General features: G+C 39.8%; 1 protein-coding gene across 3 annotated transcripts; it reads left to right on the forward strand.

The window, feature by feature from the left end:
• The first annotated feature begins 2,225 nt into the window (after positions 1–2,225).
• Positions 2,226–13,385, forward strand: LOC122843492 (CD209 antigen-like protein E). Of its 3 annotated transcripts, XM_044138280.1 has the most exons (9): positions 2,226–2,294; positions 8,341–8,742; positions 9,107–9,190; positions 10,658–10,759; positions 10,894–10,971; positions 12,374–12,433; positions 12,623–12,774; positions 12,880–13,004; positions 13,087–13,385. In XM_044138280.1, exons 2-9 carry the CDS (start codon positions 8,679–8,681, stop codon positions 13,268–13,270), a joined length of 849 nt encoding a protein of 282 aa, XP_043994215.1. In that variant the 5' UTR covers positions 2,226–2,294; positions 8,341–8,678; the 3' UTR covers positions 13,271–13,385. The 3 variants fall into 3 exon arrangements, with proteins under 3 accessions (XP_043994215.1, XP_043994214.1, XP_043994216.1); XM_044138279.1 differs by lacking the exon at positions 2,226–2,294 and having other exon boundaries at positions 7,146–8,742; XM_044138281.1 differs by lacking the exons at positions 2,226–2,294; positions 12,374–12,433 and having other exon boundaries at positions 7,146–8,742.
• The last annotated feature ends 7,224 nt before the right edge of the window (positions 13,386–20,609 follow it).

The following is a 20,609-nucleotide window of genomic DNA, read 5'->3' on the forward strand; positions in this document are numbered from 1 at the left end:
AAAACTTTTTATTGCCTCAGCCTGGAACCAGCAGCATGTAGATGGTCGGTTCTGCCAGCTACAGACTGATACAGCAGAACCTTCTCTACTGTTGGGTTCTCCCTGGATACTCTGGTTTCCTCCCACAGTTTAAAAATGACCAACTGAGTTTAGTTGGATTCTTTGGCTCACCCTCTTCCATCAGTGTGTGTGCGGTTGTCTGTGTCGGGGTGTAACTGTGTGCTGTAAGCTGGTGGTGATGAAGAGGAGAGGAGGATGAGGAGGTCATGATGCACCCACAGTTACTGGAAGGACTTTTATTTTCTACTGCTAAGAATGAAGCCAAAACGTCCATGTGAATGTCAGACAGTCTTCAGTAAGTCAGGATCTACGTCCTGATCAGGCTTGTCAGATTAATAACACCTTTTGAAAATAATCTTTTAGTAAATATTAAACATAATGCAAAATATAAACATGTTAAAACACAAGTAATCTAATTAATCTATAGGATGTCTTTCACTTGGTGATGGAACTGATGACAAAGGAACTTTTCAGTCATATTCTACTTTATGTATTTGCTGAATGATTACCTACAATTCACTAAAATGTTTTGTGGAGAATCATCATAGTTTTCTACAGACTCACTGAAGTCTTTGTTCTGATCTGTTTGAAGAGGAAACATGTCTGACATGTGAAGCAGGCTGGGAGCCACATGGAGGAATCTGTTCTTATTTCAACACCGGGATGTTCTCCAGGTTCTCCAGAGATTTCTGCAAACAGTTGTTGGGACGCCTGGTGAAGATGGACTGCAGAAAGGAGCAAATATGAAACAGCTGAATTCATCTCATCATCGTGTTTCTTCATCTCAGCACAGAAAAGTGTCACCAACGTATTTGAACAACTTCTCCTGTTCAGATGTTCCTGCTAGGAAAAGGAATGATGGAGGATCAGGACAAGTTCTGACCGGACTCAAACATAGAAGGCAGATGGTTCTGGGTGGATGGATCACCTCTGGATAGAAAGTTTGATAGATGGAAAAACTGTTTGATAAATTTAAAATCATCGACATTTCAGATTTGAAGTCCTTTTTTCAGACTTTGTTTTTACTTTTCCAGTTTAACTTTCTGGCTTGACGGAGAACCAAACTGGGCCGAACAGAACCCAGCAGGACAGGACTGAGTGAGGATGGAGAAGAAAGGAAACCGTGTAGATCTGAAGAGTTGGGATGATCATTCCTGTTATAATATTCTCAGAAGTATCTGTGAGAAACCAGCAGAAATGTGTTCGGTTTGTAAAACCATCTCAGAACAAAATCAAGATTTAAGAAGAAATCACAAAAATGTTAAATTCACTCCAGTTCTGTTGATCTATTAAACTTCTACCTGAAACATGTTTGTCTGAACTTCAATGTGTTTCTAGAGGCATTATGTTACATTAATTTTTAAAACCTGTTTCATGTTCTCTCTTGTTGTCTTATTGTAGTTCCTGTTTTATTTTGGTAAGCCTGCTTCTTCCTGCTCTGTGTTCTCTTTACTTCCTGTTTCTGATTTTATTCTGGCTGCTTTGATCTTTGTATTTTATTCTCGGTCGTATTGAAATGTCTCCAGTTTTAGTCGTTCTGATCCTCTGATCGTTTCTCCTCAGCGTCTCTTTTTGTTTCTTCTTCATTTAATCTTTTCTGTTCTCATTAAACACATTTTGGGCCACAGACTCAAACTGACCATTAAAGTCAAAATGAGGAAACAGACGTGAGATGAAGCTTCTTCCTCCTCCTCCTCGTCATCATCATCATCATCATCCTCCTCCTCTTCTTCCTCATCCTCGTCTTTTAAGCTCAACAGGAAGTTTCTCCAACAAAAGGCTGAAACTAGCTGAAGACGGACAGATCTTAAATCTGAAAGGTCAGATGATGATTTAGATGATTTTCTTTACACCAAATATTCAAAGAAAATATCAGGTTCATATTTGGCCAAACTTTAATAACTTGATGTTTTGGATTTAGTATAAAATAGAATAGAAGTACTTTATTCATCCCAGCAGTGAAATTACTTCGCAGTTTCAGCATAGAGACAAGACACGGTAACAAATAGTTGTAGATAAAATTAAATTAAATATAAAATGCTATAAATTGTGAAATTGTAAAGTGCTGTAAAATATAAATTGCAACTTAAGCACGGTCCTTGCAGAGATTCAAAATTTTGTTTTGTTCTAGAAAAATGACGTTTAGTGACAGATGTTTGTTTCTCAGCGGCTGCAGAAACTCTGACCTGTGTGACGAGTCTCCATGATGAGACGTTATCAGAGCTGCAGAGAAGGTAAGAAAATAAATTTTATGATGAACCTGCAGGAAGGAGATGAAGAAGCTGCACTGTAAAAAGTAATAAGTTCACTTTACTTAAAAAAAGTTAGGAAACCGATTGCCTCAAAATCTTCAAGTAAAGTAGCTAAAAATAACTATGTTTAGACCACTCAGATAAAGGCAGTAAACCTGAGTAACTCAAAATCATTAATTGGGTTAACTGTAAAATATTCATTCAGACAACTCATGCAATGGCAGTAAACTTGAGTGCCGTTAACTCAAAATCATTAGTAAAGTTGACTATAAAATGTCAATTATGACTACTTCAAATTATGAGTTATGTCAATTAAGCAGTACTCATAAAAATAAGTTATGCTTACACGTTTAAGAGTTCACATTACTTGAAAAATATCAGGAAACCGATTGCCCTGATATGTTCAAGTAAGATGAACCAAAAGTGTTAAGTTATTGGAACGAAGAGCCAACAGACAACAGTTTGAATGGAAAAAAAATGTTTAATAATTAAACAAGTTTACCTTAAATACAAGGTTCTCAAGTGTGGTTACATACACACTAACCTGGAAACAAAGTTTTCCATAGACTTTAGGGAAAAAAATGACATGACTTTTTTTCTAGGGTAGCCTTCAATATAATATTGAATCCTTCAAATGGCCCTCAGTCTTTAAAACTTTGAGAATCCCTGCTTAAATGTCTTTGTTGACTGGTGTGAAACAAAAACTCAATTCTCAATACTAGAGCCAAACATTTATCATAACATTGATAAAGTAAATAGTGAAGTAGTGAAGTGAAGTAATGTTTCTCCTCATTAACAAAAAACCATTTAGTAGTCTGCAAGTGCAATGATGCTCTCTCCAACAAAAAAAGAATCAAACAAGAAATAAAAATCACTTTTCCAATAACAATAACAACGTTGATCCATAATGTCACATCACATTCACTCATTGCATCAGAAGATTTTTGAGTGATTGTATTTTTGGTTTTAGGGATTTATGTCCAAGTGACAGAAGCACCCTTTGGATGAAGTCAAAGGTGTACTTCAGTTGTTGAGGGTACTCCAAATTCAGAGAATAAATAAGTCCAAAGAGCAAGCACATGGCATGTGGAAGATTTCCAAGATCATTCATGACAAGACTTCCTTCCAAAATGATGGCAGTACTTGAAGACTGGAGGTGCAGTGAGTCAGTGGAGGCCTGCCTGTCCTCAGGAATGATGGTCAGGATCCCAATGGGGGTGTGAGACACGTCTGGGTCTTCGCAGTCCTAACAACAATAGAAGCAACACCACAATTACATATCAACATAACACTTCTTTAGGGTGACCAGACGTCCTCTTTTTCCCGGACATGTCCTACTTTTCAGACCTAAAAAAATGTCCGGGGGGAATTTAAAAATCGTTAGGGATTTTGGTCAACTGCCTCAAAACACATTACATAGCTTACAGTGCATTGTGATTACATTGCCACTCCGTTCCACTACTCCATTCCAGGTTTCTTTGTATGGCAAAGAAATCGGCAGCACATGTACACACATGTGCTACCGATTTCTTGTGCTACCGCTGGTTCTACCCCCCCACCCCCCGTTGGCGCATGTGTGTCCGCCGATTCTACCCCCCCGCCAACAAAAAAAGAAGTGTCCTCCTTTTCAGAAACCCAAATCTGGTGACCCTACACTTCTTCATCATGGCTGCTTCTCCTACAGTTTACAGCTGTCCTACCTATGGCAGTCTACTCATCATAAGCCTTCTATAACAGTACAGCGGCTTTTTTAACCCGCCAACATCTTTATCCTTATCCCTTTTCCTTTTTTTGTTTTGCGCCCCGGACAGCTTTTTTGCTCTGCCGCTCCATCTTGTTGCCACTAAATAAACATGATATTTTCGACTAACGTTAGTCCCAGGCATCGCTAAATCATTACACATAAAGTTAACCTCAAAACATGGACTTACGGATGAATTATACGGCCGAGATAACGAATATAAGTTTGCTAAAAAACAGTGGGACTTACCGTGACCAAACGTAGCTGCAGCAACCGCCGTATTGTTGACAGTTTGGCGTTTCTTTCAAACACGTCGTCACTCGTCAGTGTCCAATGCGCATGTGCGTTCAACGAGAGCTGCCGAACGATGCCGAGTTTTTTGCTGGTTATGCAGATGCGTTTTGCTCACTCATAACTCCAAGTTCGGGTTACTTGCTGCTGATGAGTTTGATTACTTGCCTCAGTAGAAAGTTGTCTTTGCTAAGTTTAAGTTAGTATAGTCAACAGAGTAAGCTGGAATGAGTTCAGGTCACTTTTCTTTTTGAGTACACTTTACTTTTACATTTTACAGTGTGAGTGGTCTTCATCAGAAAATCAACAATCGAACACAAACTGGGATTAAATTCTGTATTTTGTCTTTATTTCACTGAACATGATTTTAATTCTAGATGAAACCTGAACTCATTCTGTGTGAAGAATTCAAAATATGAAAGCCTGAGAAGAAACTGAGATCATAACTGTTAGAATTATTAGGATTTGTTAACTTTCTTACATTAGTAGTTTTATATTACTAGTTGTTTTTTAATGTTCTCATTGATAAACTGTCTGAAAGGCCTTTCCTTGAACTCTGGCATGTTTTCACAAATGTTTTTTAGAGAGTTTTCCTGAGACACTCTGAGCTCATCCCACTTCCCCATGCTGGAGATTTAACTTTACCAGTAAAATGAAATAAAGTTATCTTTAAAATTAACCACACAAAGTGACATTTAGGCCCAACAGGAGATTAAAACAGCAATAAAATAAATCTGCTTGTGTTGTTTTAGTCTCCTGCAAACTTTGCTTTAATTTTACTTCTTTTTTCCATCTAATCTTAAGAAATCACAGTCAGACAGAGAAAGTCATGAAACAGGAAGAGCAGGTTTCTTGGAAATAGAGGAAATAAGTTTCCAGGCTACAGATTTATAAAAATAGTTGAGATTGTTTCTTATTTCAAAGCATGAAAGTTTTAAAGAATGAAATCTAAACATTTTGAGTAATTGAATAAGATTCAAAGTAAAATAATTATATTAATATTGGTTTACTTATAATAATACTTACACTTACATTTGTGGCTGTGCTTGTAAATAAAACAAGTAACTGTAACTTTGGTATCAATAATTAGAATCATGGATTATTCTTGGTTTCTTTTCAGAAAACATCTGTAATAACTCATTAATATTATAATCAGAGTAACTAATAAGTTATGGTTATTATAAAATTATAAATGAATGATAAATCAGAAGTTAAAGTTATAAATGTGATTTTAACATTGAAGTTAAATGGTGTAAAATGTGTAACTGCAATTAAAGATCACTGATGTGTTGGAGGTGGATGGAAGGTGAAAGGTTAGGGGAAAAAGGGAACCAACAGGAGAGCAGAGATGGTCAACGCCTTGTTTGGAGACAGATTGTTGAACAACGTAAACGTTTCAGGGAAAAGGTTGTGCAGGTAAAGGATGTAGGAGGACCGATGAGCAACAATGAGACGTTAGCACAGACATCTGGACATAATGTCTTTGGACAGATATGAGATTATCTGTCCAAGCAGTCAGCCAATGAATCATCAGCATCAGTGCTAGCAATGCAAATGCACCAAAAGGTGCATAAAACCTATAAAAGGTGAGAGCAAAAGAGGAACCTTTGGTTGGATCCTCCAGGCAGCTTCGAGTCAAGATGGAGATGAACAAAGAACTGTGCAGCTGAAGAAGAGCCGGGGCCACAGAGCCCAAGACTGTCCTGTTCATGGGGACCAACCAGTCGGCCAGCAACATGTGGCTTCAGATCGAACTTCTGTCATCAGCTGGGTTCAGACCACAAAGATAAATAGAACTGGTGCCTTCCTTCCTGCCAGCACCAGGTCCTGTGTGACCTCACCATCCATGCAGAGACAGAATCTCATCAGACCTACAGAGATCCCAGAACTTCATCGATCATCATCCTCCTCCTGCTGCAACACCTTCTTCATCATCAGCTCCTTAGTTGCAAAACTGTCTGAGTGTAGAGTTCATTTCTTTTTATTCGTACTTGTTATCAGGGTAACCCCCACATTTTCACTCTCCCACTTTCCATTCACTCCCTTTCCTGCTAATAAAAAGAGAAGTTCTGCAGCAGGATGGCAGAACGCAAGGAGATCAGCTTGTAGGAGCTGATCCTCTGTGCCTTCCCAATTCTTGCAAGAAACTCAGTAACGTTGTCTGTGGTTCTTTTTATATATATTGAGAAAATACCTATCAATAACCAGGAATTCAAAATTAAAATAAAAACTACATCACTGCTGAAAATGAGGAAGTCAAACATTAGAAGTGAGAAATATATTTTTCTCTGATGATTATAATTAGTCACAGTTTATGACATTATAATGTTTGCCATGATCTGATCAGTAATCTGGTGGATGGAAATCACGTTTCCTGTTGGGTAGTTTATGAGCTGCATCAGAGAAGATCATATCTCTGAGCCGAGTCTCTTCCTGTTCCTGGAAGCTTTCCACTTCGAGTTTATTTACAGGCTCACAGGTTTGTTTTAGTCTCTAAATGTTCTGTGGCTCTAATGTTCAAATCCACTAGAAACTGTTTTTAGACATTTAATAGGAAATTGTATAATGTCCTCCTCAACACTAAGTTTCTTTTAGTTTATGTAAATAGTCTTATTGTTTGGTCACCTGATCTCACATAGACCTCAGTGTCATTAATGGAGACTCAGCAGACCTTTAATTTATTTTGGCGCTAAGCTATGCAGTGGCTTATAAACTAACAGAAGTATTTTATAAAGTCTATTTTCTGAGCTACTGTTGTGACTGAAGCTGCTTGTGTTGACTCTAGATCTATAACTCTGTGCATCATCTGCGTAGCTGTGATAACTCACTGTATTTCTTGTTATAACCTGAACTAGTGGGAGCATAAAGTTGTTGACTAGAAGAGGTCCAAGGATTGGACCTTGTGGGATTCCACATCTGACTTCTGTCCACTCCAAAGTCACAAACAAAACGCCAACATATTTGGTCATTTTGAGCACATCAAGTATTATTAAACTGGATTTGAAATGATAAAACACTGACAATATCAAAACGTGGGTCAGTGGTTCTGTGGTGACCGGTGGGGGATGAGCTCAACCAGAACTTGGGCCTCATGTATCATCGGACCGACTCTGTGTGTTCATTAATAGAACCTAAAGAGCTCTGAAGTAAAACACCAAATATTTAGTCTGAAAAGAACAAAACGGCTGAAATTTTTAAAAAAAGAAAACAGACAGCAGTTCAATTAACAATTATTTGTTATTTGAACAAATAAAAATGTAAAATTAATATGATGGGAAGTTATTACTGCAGAATCTGTTTAAGCTTTAATGGAATAAGTAAAAACAAGCATTTGGGAGGAAACTGCAGATGAAGATTATCTTTATTCAAGATCAACAGGAAGTTTCATTAGATATGAAGCACGAAGATATTTTTAAAAAGTCATTCTGTTCCACCTGCAGAGGACAGACGACACATTTATGGTGAGTTTTAATACTTTTCTAACTAACGGATGCACAAAGACACAAAACTTTATCACTTTATATGAAATAAGCTCAGATTTAAAACATTTTATTAAATATGCAGCCTTTATAAACTCTAACTCAGAAGGATATTTTATTAACAGTGAAAAAGACGGGAATAAAAGTCTTTCAGCTGTTTTAGTTTTACTGAAAACGTCCTGGAGACGCCCTGCTGTTGAGAAAATAAGAGGCACAAAACATTATTCACATTCATCAATCATTTGTAATAAATCCAGCAACCTTTTGAAATGAACTGTAATCAGAGGTGAAATAATAAAATGAATTATAATAAAATGTAAAAATGTTTTTGGTCCTGAGATAGTTGAACAGGAGCATCAGAATAATGAGTCGTCCACAAAACGGTGAAGAAGGTCAGAACATCAGATCAGATGTTAGTTTCTGTGAGTCTGTCTCCTGGTTCTGATCCAGGTTCTGATCTGGTTCTGATCCAGTTCTGATCCGGTTCTGATCCGGTTCTGCTCTAAATGCTTCTCAGGTGAAAACCCAAGCAGGACCTGCAAGCTGCCAGCAGGGCAATAATAACCTAATAACCTAAAATAAAATGCATTAATAAATGAGGAACATTAATTAAGAGGCAACAGAGTTTTAATTATTTCACTGTTGTTTACAAACAATACAGACGATGGATGCAAATAAATATCTGACTAGGAATTAAAATAATATAAATGTCATTTGAATTAAATGAATAGAGAATTTAAATAGTTTATTTTGTTTAAAAATACTGAGAATCAGACAGAATAATGAGGAAGTGACAGCAGATGAAGATTCCTCCTCATCATCAGGTTAATGAGGAAGTTTCTTTAACATAAAGTTATGAAACACGAAGCTGACGCTGCGACAGAAGAACGGAAAAGTCAACAGAGGAGGGAGGCTGGAGGTGAGTTCAGCTGATTTTATGATTCAGTCCATGAAAATATTGGCAATTTATTTAATATTTTAAAATATTCCCTCTTTTTGATAACTTGTTTTGGGTTTTTAAAACCAGGTCAAAATGAAATGTAAAAAAATAAACATGAAATTTGTGTGATAATAACTGAACAAATATTTACAAGCAAAGCAATTATCTTCTTTCTGGATTACTAAGCTTGTTAAATACTGCTGCGTATGTGAATATTGTATAAAAGTTTGATATTTGTTACCGTTCATCTCAGCAAGTGAAATATTCAAAGCAGTTGTTTCTTGTAATTTTGATGACTGTAGCTTGTAGATGCAAAAATGTAAATATCTGTGTTTCCATTCAGGTAAACGTCTGCAGGAAACATCAGCTGAAGCTGTTTTTGTCTTCAGTTTCCTCATCATGAGACGCTCACAGAGACACACAGAGGGTAAGATTATTAAGGAGGAGGTAAAACAGCAGGAAGGTGATGAAGAAGCTGCAGTCAGAGCTGAGAGGTCTTCATCAGATAAACAACCAGGATGAACACAAACTGCTTTCTGTAGACATTTAACATCTGAACTGGAAGGAAACAGACAGAAACTAATTTAAAAATACAAGATATCTATTTAGTTTATTAAACAGTCATGAGTTCAAAAACTTTGAAGAAAACAAATTCATAAAAGCAAAAAATGTGGAAGCCACAAAGAGGAAGAGAACTATTTCTGAAGACATGAACTGAAAAGCGGAATGCACAGTGGCACAGTTGGTAGAGCTGCTGCCTTGCAGCAAGAAGGTCCTGGGTTCGATTCCCGGCCCGGGATCTTTCTGCATGGAGTTTGCATGTTCTCCCTGTGCATGGTGGGTTCTCTCCGGGTTTCCACAGTCCAAAAACATGACTGTCAGGTTAATTGGTTTCTCTAAATTCTCCCTAGGTGTGAGTGTGTGTGCCTGGTTGTTTGTCTTGTATGTCTTTGTGTTGCCCTGCGACAGACTGGCGACCTGTCCAGGGTGACCCCGCCTCTCGCCCGGAACGCAGCTGGAGAGGAACCAGCAACCCTCCCGACCCCATTTAGGGAAGAAGGGTGTTCAGAAAATGGATGGATGGATGAACTGAAAAGCTTCTGTTGTTCTTGTTAGCTGTTCAGTTTCTCAGTTTGTAGCATCAAGAATGCAACAGTTCCCTTCTGGTTACTGACATCACTCTAATTTAGCATAAATGTCGTCTGGAGGAACTTTACTTATTCAAATTGATGTGGTCACCAAACGTTGCATCAGCTTCAGTTCGTTATTCAAGTTAGATTAAAAAGTTTCCATGTCAGGAAACTCAGCAGGTTTCATGGAGTCGCTGTCGTGCAGCGTTCACTCCTCCTGGACGGAGAAACAGTAGCTTGGGTTTGGACTTTACAGCAATCAAACAACAAAGTGGGCATCAGAGGACTGGAGGAGAACATATCCATGGTTGAGCACAGGGTCCTGGTCATGACTGGTCTAAATACAGAGAAACCAGGAAGTCACTAAGACCAAAACTACCAGCTGCAGAGGAAGAAGTCGAGGCTGAACATAATGGGCGTTGGTGGAAAGTAAAGTCTGAATAAGAACTCTGTGTTATTAAAAATGTTCATCTCTCCTTTCATGGCTTCATTGATCTGATGCTGAAGGTTTTATCCCATGAAATAAAGAACTGACGTGGTTTACAAAAGCTTCATTATCCGTCATTGATGGCTACTGTAAGAATAACAACTAACTGATCCAGCAGTTCCTCCAGAGGTTTTATGGGAAACTGTTTCCATAGCAACATGTTAGTTTCCTGCAGCACCTGATGTTTCCTAGTGTTTCTGATTCTGTGAGTCTGTCTCCTGGTTCTGATCCAGTTCTGATCCGGTTCTGATCCGGTTCTGATCTAAATGCTTCTCAGGTGAAAACCCAAGCAGGACCTGCAAGCTGCCAGCAGGGGGAGCAGTTCTGCTGGTTCTGGTCGGTCTGCTGGCTGCTGCTCTCATCGTCATCTGCAGACTCTGTGAGTTCATCCTGATAGATCAGTCTTTCCATTGACTTTAACTCTTGAAGGTCAAAGCAGAAACTAGATGATTTTATGAAGATCTTCACACTGAATGAATGTTGTCTTCAGCTAATTTCTTGTTTTTCCATCAGCTTTTGTCATCCTGGAGACCAGAGAAAGTCTCCAAACCCAGAAAGAGGAGATTGAAGCTCTGGTGAAAAACGTCTCAGGTGAGACAGTCAGTGTGGAAGATGTCCACCAGGTTCAGGTGTCATGCAGACAGTGTTTGGAGAGGAGCTTTCTACTTCACACTTCATCTCACTTTCTGCTCTCGAATTAGCCCCAAAATATTTGACTCTATCAGAAGCTTTATGCTGGATTCTTATTAACAAGCTTCCTTACATGATCATTTCCATCTTGTCCTCCTCGTTATGGGTTCAGTTTCTTTTCTGGTTCTCCAGACATCTCTGGAAAGTTCCTTTGAGGTCAGGCATCTCTCCCCAACATTATATCGGCCATTTTGTCTGTATAGGAGCCACTTCCACAGCCTCCAGCCAGGGTGTCTCTGACCAGACTACAAGCTTTAGTTGGCTGGTTATTCCAGGTGTGCCATTCCTACATCCACAATAATCCCAGTGATTTACTCCATGCACACACTTGCCTCTGTTCAATTTAATCCAGAATCGTTTGGGGTCCTGTGTGGGCTCAGGAAAATAGAATAAAATAAATTTCTGCCAAAACTCTAACCCCGTACTGAGTCTTTATCTCCTAATCCTCCAGCATTCTCCCCCCAAAAAGACAATCCAAGCTCATTCATCCCTTCATCCTCTTCTTGCAATACATCTTTAAAATTATTTAGTACTGGTGCGGTCCTTGCTAGTGAAATGGACCACAGGAACATTCATAACTGTCTGTTTGTCCAAATGGCTGATGAACTAAACAAATAAAGGACAGAGCAATGTGGCAGCTAAAACCAATGAAACACGCTGAGAAACAGAAGCTGCAGCTGTAAAACCCTGTGCAGCGACATTCAAGGTGAAGAATCGGGTCCAAGTTTCTCCCCAACAGCCGTTGCCACATCATCAAATTTATCACCACAGAACCCCAAAACTTTCTGGCATCTTCTATGACATCGGTGATATTCCAGGCAACCAAAAACATTAAATTCAGCAACAATGAATGCTCAAATGAATATTATTTGGGGAATTTAGCAATTGAAGTCCATTTGAGGGTTGCAGTGTGCAGGAAAAGAACTGACTGGAGTCTGTCTGGGGAAATTCACTGAGAATGAGAGAACATTTGGGCACTAAGGAAACTGGACTAATGCAACTTTTTAATTATGTTTATAGATAAATTTTAGATTTTTTTTACTGGATTAGACTCTACTGCAATGGACCATTTTATTTGACTCTGCAACATTGTGACATGTCCACACTTATTATATTATGTACACACACAATTAATAAAATATATGTTACATGTTAGCTTTTTGGAACATTAATTATACAGTTGCTGTTTGTTCTCCAGTTCACCAACAAAAAGCCAAAGTGTGAACATGTTTGTTCATCAGTTCAACTTCAGAAGAAGAAAATAACTGATTGAGGTCAAAACTGTTTTTATTTTTCTAAAAAGAACTAAAATCCTCAGAGCAGTCAGCATGTCCATCCTGTCCTCCACCTCCTGCAGTAAAAAGTAAGTTTATGATCTGATCTTTGTCTCATTTCTGTCCTCTAATGATGTTAAAGAGACGTTGATGGACTGACAGAAACAGGAAGTTAGATTGTAGCTGCAGGACAGAAGACGCCTCCTGCTGTCTCCAAATCACACAAACATCTACAGAGATTTATTCCTCCTGCTTCACTGAAGTCTTTGTCTTTAAAGATCTGACACGTCTGAAGTGTGAACCAGGCTGGGAGAAATATGGAGGAAACTGTTATTATTTCTCCACCACTGAATCCTCCTGGATTAACAGCAGAAGTTCCTGCGTTGATCGTGGATCAGACCTGGTGAAGATCGACAGCAGAGAGGAGCAGGTATGAAACTCTGCTGCAGGTTCAGATTCTCTCTCATTTCATCTCATCATCATGATTCTTCATCTCAACTCAGAAAATCTCATTTTAACAACTTTTCCTGTTCAGATCTTCCTGGAGAGCAGACTGAGAAACTTGATGAAGGACGATGAGGACAGGTTCTGGATCGGACTGACGGACTCTGTGGAAGAAGGAAAATGGTTCTGGGTGGACGGATCTGCTCTGGATAAAAGGTTTGACTGTTGGACAAATACTTTGCTCTATTTGAAGAATTCAGTTCTTATCCTTAAATAACGTTTCTGTTCTTCTTCTTAGTTTGAGTTTTTGGTCTTCCAAGCAGCCAGACGACCTGGGTGTGAATGATCTACCTGGAGCGGACTGCGTGAGGATGGGGATGCCAGAAGAGAACAACCTGAACTGTTGGGCTGACAGAAACTGTGATTCTCCTCAGAAAAGTATCTGTGAGAAAACAGCCCAAGTTGTGCTGTGCTTGTGTTAAATTCACTTTGTTCTTCATCTTCCAGTAAAATGTTCATGTTGGATTTATTCTGTTCTCAGTATCAACTGAAAGAAAATAAATCTTTCTGTAAACAATAAAAAAACTTTTTAAGCCATTTTCTTCTGTTTAAGTTGAAACGTGTTAATTTGTGGTGATTAGAAACATTTCTGAGGTTTGGAAAGAAGTTGAAGAACTTCAGGATCAGAGGGAGAAACTCAAAACGTCTTTATTAAAAATCCAAACCAAAGATCTAGAAACTCAGTTAGCTGAACAAACATATTACAATGTCTCATTTGAGACGCAATGAAGTGTTTTTTAATGTGTCAAAGACTAAAGAGTTTTAGATTAAAGGAGGATGAGGAAGCAGACAGCAGAGGAATATATACACATCATATTTGTTGGTCAATATTCCATTTCTTTCAGCCTCTACTGATGACAGACTCTCTCCTAAGTTGCTCTGATGAGCAACCAAATTATATGCAACCATCCATGAAGCTGCACGGCTCATCGCGCTTGTGATGATTCAATTATGCTCAGGTCCACTAGGTGGCAATCATGAGTTCATGTGAATGCATAAATGTAAAGAACAGGACAACAGAAGGAGAGTCTTGTCTTGGGTGACACACCCAATGAGACTTTAATAAAAGTGTTTGAGCAATACAAGAAGCCTGGTCATTATCAAACATGAATATAACATGGTGTCAGGAGTGAACTGAAAGGCCGACCATGGAGCTGAAACCGCCGGAGAGCTTGAAGCTGACGGGAAACGTGGATGAGCATTGGCGTGCCTTCAAACAACGCTTTCAACTAGTGATGGTGAGATGAAGCCTCATGAGCCACTTGAGCCAACTGGTTCGAGAAAGGGTTAATTTCTTGAGGCTTCATGTGCACACGACACCACCTACTGGCCAGGTGTATAATCACAACCAGCTGTATCTTAACACGAGTGATGAATTGAATGTTTGTCTATTATGGCTCTTGGGAATGACTTCACAAAAGGTGAAGAAAAAAAGAGACAAAGAGAGAGAGAAAGAGATATATAGAGATAGAGATAGAGAGAAATATATATACAAAAAAATCCTATCCTGTCCCACAGCTACCTTAAAAATCCTAATATAAAAATTAAGAACTTTAAAACTAACTAACCAATCCTATTTATAATAGCGAGATTATTAGTAAAAAGCTCAAATTAAATAAATAACCCAATTATAACTAATAAATAGTAAAGTCTAAAAACATTAAATATTAATCCCAGAAAAATAAATAAAGAGGAAGGGGGGGAAAATTAATTTAGATCAATACCTTGTTTATTCCAGAGCAAATCTGCTTATGATGTGTGTGATGATGATATTGGAGTTCAAGGTAACTCAAGTTAAATCAAGTGGTGAAAACTCACGTATCCTTAATATTAGAATTAAAATTAAAATTAAAAATAGGATAGCTGTGGGACAGGATAGGATTTTCTCTTTTTTCCTTTCTCTGTGTCTCCCTCTCTGTATATATATATATTTTTTTCTCTCTCTCTCTTTCTCTCTCATTGTCTCTGTTTTTTCTCTTTCTCTCTCTTTTTCTGTCTGTATGTATCTATCTCTTTCTCTCTGTAAATATCTATTTTTTATTTTTCTGTTTCTCTCTATCTCTAGATCTATATATCTTTCTCTCTCTCTTTGCCTGTGTCTTTTTTCTCTCCCTCTTTCTGTATCTGTGTCTCTCTCTCTCTCTCTCTCTCTCAGAGGACGAAGAGTTGTGGACGACGTGCGGCGGCCCGTGCTTTCCTATGACTTCCTAGTGAAACTGCCCTATATATATATATATATATATATATATATATATATATATATATATATATATATATATATATATATATATATATATATATATATATATATATATATATATATATATATATATATATATATATATATATATATTTATATATATATATTCTCCCTACCTGTCTCAAACTAAATAACCACAATCCAAACTATCAAAACTCTATCCACTCTCTCAACTGACCGCAACTCGCCTACAACAACCCACATTTTGAATGGAGTCTGTGGGGTTTCCAAACCCCGCGCCAAAATCTGAGCCACTTCCCGAAGCAGTCACGTGGTACAGCCGGGCAGCGAGGCTTCGGACGTCATCGTTTTCGGCTCCTCCCCTAAATGAAGCAAGCCTCGATACGCGCTTTACGGAAACGCCCCCTCCATTACTCGACACACGCCTCGAAGCCTCGGCTCATCACGTAACATCACTACTTTCAACTATATGTCGCCGCAAAGGGTTTGGAGACAAAGCCGGACTCAAGAAAGGTAGCGATGTTGCTGACCATAGCGGGAGTGCAGGCTTTGGAGGTCTACAACATATTTGTGTTTGATGAACCAGAAGACAAAGAAAAGTTGGATGTTGTGCTAAGTAAATTTGATGCTCACTGTTCACCTAAGAAGAATGAATGCTATGAGAGATACGTGTTTCGTTCCCGAATGCAGACTCAGCATGAACCCTTCGATAACTTTCTGACAGATCTGAAAGTAAAAGCTCAGTCATGCAATTTTGGCTTGCTGAAGGACTCGATGATCAGAGATCAGATCGTCTTTGGTGTACGTGATGGGAAGCTCAGAGAGAGACTGCTGAGAGAAGTGGAATTGACCCTGGAAACAGCTGTAAAGATGTGTCGGGCGAGCGAACTGTCTCTGCAGCAAGTGAGGACATTTTCTGAACTTTCAACGGGAACTACTTCACAGTTCAGTGACGGAGCAGCGGCAGTAGGAGTTGTGTCCAGCCAGAGAAACCGCAATGCACAGATGAGGGAACTGCCGGAGGAAGCCATTATCAAGTGTAAGCGCTGTGGGTCACGGCATAAAGTGAGACAATGTCCTGCTTATGGTAAGCAGTGTTTCAATTGCCGTGGAAAGAATCATTTTGCAAAGCAATGCTTTATGAAGACGAAAGAAGAGAAGAGGAATCGTGTAAACTTAGTGGAGGAAACTGACTTAAGTGACACATTTTTTATTGGTGTTGTGAACTGTGAAAATGAGTCAGAAAAAGTGCAATGTGTGGACAGAGATGATAAATGGATAGTTCCTTTGTTAATAAATGGAGCCACAGTTCAGTTCAGATTGGACACAGGTGCTAAGGCGAATCTCATTAGCATGTCTGATATTAAAGAAATGCAAGTAAAACCTCATATAAAAGACGTAAAGTCCGGTCTAAGAGATTATAATGGACAATTAATTGAGTGCATTGGCACTTGTCAGCTGAATGTGACAGTTAAAGGAACAAAACATCTTGTGTTCTTCTCAGTTGTAAAAGAAGATCGTGAGTCACTTTTAGGTGATAAATCATGTGAAGAACTTGGACTGGTGAAAAGAGTATATCAGATAAACACTGAATTGGATGAATCTAATAACCCTGTGGATGTAATGCTTCAGGATTATGAGGACATTTTTCAAGGATTAGGTGCTGTACCTTGCACATACAAGATTCAGCTGAGAGAGGGTGCTCAACCTGTTGTGCATGCTACACGTCGCATTCCAGCGCCACTGCGAGAGGGGTTGAAAAATGAGTTGGATAGAATGACCAGCTTGGGAGTCATTCAGAAAGTGGAAGAGCCCACAGATTGGGTTAATTCTATAGTGATTACAAAAAAAAGAATGGAGAATTAAGAATATGCATGGATCCAAAAGATCTAAATGAGAACATCAGGAGAGAACATTATCAAATACCCACTCGAGAAGAAATAATCAGTGAGATGGCTGGAGCAAGATATTTTACCAAGTTGGATGCAGCACAGGGGTTCTGGCAAGTAAAGCTGGATGAAAACAGTACCAAGTATTGTACCTTTAACACACCTTTTGGAAGATACTGTTTTCTAAGACTTCCTTTTGGGATAAAAACGGCACCAGAAATATTCCACAGAGCGATGGAGCGGATCATAGAAGGCTTGGATGGAGTGAGAGTTTATATTGATGACATCATTATTTGGGGATCAACAGTTCAAGAACACAATGACAGATTGAGACGCGTCATGGAGCGCATACAGAAAAATGGGTTGAAGCTTAATAAAAATAAATGTGAGTTTGGTGTCAAAGAAATTAAGTTTCTCTGAGACAAACTATCTGCCCAAGGTGTTCAACCAGATGAAGATAAAATAAAAGCTATCCTGAAGATGCCACCGCCTGTCGACAAAACGGGTGTTCTACGCATCATGGGGGTGATTAATTTTATAGGAAAATTCATTCCCAATCTGAGTGCAAAGATGACAAACATTCGCAAACTCCTGAACAACGATAGTCAATTTCAGTGGACAGACGTTTATGAACAAGAGTGGAAGGAATTTAAAAAATATCTGACTACTGAACCAGTGCTCACCTTCTACGATCCAACTAAAAGAATAAAACTGTCTACAGATGCTTCAAAAGATGGGCTTGGAGCAGTTCTTCTTCAAGCTGAAAATGAACAATGGAAGCCAGTGGCTTATGCGTCCAGAGCCATGACCAAAGCTGAATGCAGATATGCTCAGATAGAAAAAGAATGCTTAGGGCTGGCTTATGGACTAGAACGGTTTCATAACTATGTGTATGGTCTGCCATCTTTTGTAGTTGAAACAGATCACCGACCCTTGGTTGCCATCATAAAGAAACATCTGAATGAGATGTCACCAAGGATTCAGAGACTTATGATGAAGATGCAGAGGTATGACTTTACATTGATCTACACTCCAGGGAAACATCTGATTCTTGCTGATGCTCTGTCTAGAGCTCCTACAGACATTAGTGCGAGTTCAACTGAAGAGGAGATTCAATGTCATGTGAATTTGGTGTCCACTGTGTTGCCTGTGTCAGATGGAAAGCTACAGCAAATAGTTGAGGCAACAGCTAAAGACACAGAGCTGCAGTTAGTCATACAGAATATGGATGAAGGATGGTCAATAGGCTCATGTTCACAGTTTTTCAATGTTAAATCTGACTTAAGTATTGTGAATGGTCCTTCTGGTTTTTTTTGTGTGGTTCCAATATTCTTCCACCAGATGGCGCCAGAGGCAGCTCCTCCTGGCGGGGCGTGCCGGTCTCATACGCATCTGTATCTCATCTTATCATCATCTCGGGAGTTCAAGAGGAGCTGACTGCCAGTTCTCCGACGCCTGAGTGTTTGCCAGCAATGGCGGTCAGAGCCCCTTAATGAAAGCTACTCATTGATTCCTAGAGAAACCTCATAGTGATTCCTGTTGTTGTTCTCCTCTTCAGGTGTTTTCAGCCAGACGCCGAGTTTGGGAGGTTAATTTCCCCTGTTTTCCTAGAACCGCTCCTTTACGCCATGGATGTTACCCACTGGTTGCCTGAACTCCTTCCTGTTTTTCTTCAGTTGGACCAAGTCGTTTCCTGAGAACCCTGACGTGCAGTCGAACCGCTCCTCTGTCTACCACCGCCAAAACTTACCTGTCCTCCTAACCGCAGCCTCTTCAGCTCCTACCAGACTAGCTCTCCCGAGCTAACGATTGAGAAGACCTCTCTGTCAGATCAGAACCCTACCAGCACAATTCACTCCCGGACCAGAACCGCCAACACCACAAGTAAAACCAATCCTTTTACGAATCCCTGTTTACATTTTCCCACATCCATGAACTCACCATCTCTCTGCCTCCGTAGTGAACCGCTTCTCCCAGAGCCGCTTCCAGAGTTCTGTGTCCCTTCAGACAACTATCACCTGAATCTGCAATAAAATACCTTTACTGATTATTTGTCTCCTCTGTGGTGTTCTGCATGTGGGCAAAAAGATTAGACTCCAACATGACACGTTCTCTAATGCTGACACTGGGAACTAAAGAGGGAACCTTTGAGAGAGACTGATGGAGTTTGGCCCAGAACTGGCCTGATGATGAAGAAGGTGTTGCAGCAGGAGGATGATGATGATCGATGAAGGCTGGGATCTCTGTAGGTCTGATGAGATTCTGTCTCTGCATGGATGGTGAGGTCACACAGGACCTGGTGCTGGCAGGAAGGAAGGCACCAGTTCTATTTATCTTTGTGGTCTGAATCCAGCTAATGACAGAAGTGCGATCTGAAGCCACATGTTGCTGGCCGACTGGTTGGTCCCCATGAACAGGACAGTCTTGGGCTCTGTGGCCCCGGCTCTTCTTCAGCTGCACAGTTCTTTGTTCATCTCCATCTTGACTCGAAGCTGCCTGGAGGATCCAACCAAAGGTTCCTCTTTTGCTCTCACCTTTTATAGGTTTTATGCACCTTTTGGTGCATTTGCATTGCTAGCACTGATGCTGATGATTCATTGGCTGACTGCTTGGACAGATGATCTCATATCTGTCCAAAGAACACCTCATCTCTGGTCAAGAGGGCACAAAAATGCTTGTATTTCCTGCGGAGGATGAGAAGAGCTCACCTGCCCCCGCCCATCCTCAAGATGTTCTACAGAAGCACCATAGAGAGCATTCTGACCAGCTGCCTCTCTGTGTGGTGTGGAGGCTGCAGCGCCTCCCACTGGAAGAACGTGAGGAGAGTGGAGCGGACAGCAGAGAGGATCATTGGGGCCCCCCTTCCCTCCATTCAGGACATTTCATCCCAGCGCTGCGTGTCCCGAGGCCGAAACATCGCCACTGACCCCTCAGACCCCCACCATGGACTGTTCTCCCTGCTGCCCTCTGGAAAGAGGTTCTGCAGCATCCGGTGCAGGTCCACCAGGTTCTGGAACAGCTTCAGGTCCACCAGGTTCTGGAACAGCTTCAGGTCCACCAGGTTCTGGAACAGCTTCAGGTCCACCAGGTTCTGGAACAGCTTTTTCCCACTTGCCATCAGACTGCTAAACTCTTAACTGGTCTCACTTCATGTACATAGCTAAATAACCTCTATTTTACTGTCATTCCTGCACTTTATATTTAATATTTATATTTTATATTGTATTTTATTTATTTTGGGGTAACCTCATAACATTGGAACCTCAAAACATTGTCCTGAGCCGTATGCAACAAAATTTTGTTCTGTATTCACTCCTGTGCATACAAATTGACAATAAAGTCTGTCTAAGTCTAAGACATTATGTCCAGATGTCTCTGCTAACGTCTCATTGTTGCTCATCGGTCCTCCTACATCCTTTACTTGCACAACCTTTTCCCTGAAACGTTTACGTTGTTCAACAATCTGTCTCCAAACAAGGCGTTGATCATCTCTGCTCTCCTGTTGGTTCCCCTTGTTCCTTAACCTTTCACCCTCCATCCACCTCCAACACATCAGTGATCTTTAATTGCAGTTACACATTTTACACCATTTAACTTCAATGTTAAAATCACATTTATAACTTTAACTTCTGATTTATCATTCATTTATAA

The sequence above is a fragment of the Gambusia affinis genome, linkage group LG14, assembly GCF_019740435.1.
Source record: "Gambusia affinis linkage group LG14, SWU_Gaff_1.0, whole genome shotgun sequence".
NCBI classification, from domain to species: domain Eukaryota; kingdom Metazoa; phylum Chordata; class Actinopteri; order Cyprinodontiformes; family Poeciliidae; genus Gambusia; species Gambusia affinis.

Bases quoted from the DNA above. Each gene is read 5' to 3' on its own strand.
- LOC122843492 (XM_044138280.1), top strand. From the start codon at position 8,679: ATGAAACACGAAGCTGACGCTGCGACAGAAGAACGGAAAAGTCAACAG. The intron at 8,743-9,106 runs GTGAGTTCAGCT...GTTTCCATTCAG, and splicing joins ACAGAGGAGGGAGGCTGGAG to GTAAACGTCTGCAGGAAACA. The intron at 10,972-12,373 runs GTGAGACAGTCA...TTTTCTAAAAAG, and splicing joins TCTGGTGAAAAACGTCTCAG to AACTAAAATCCTCAGAGCAG.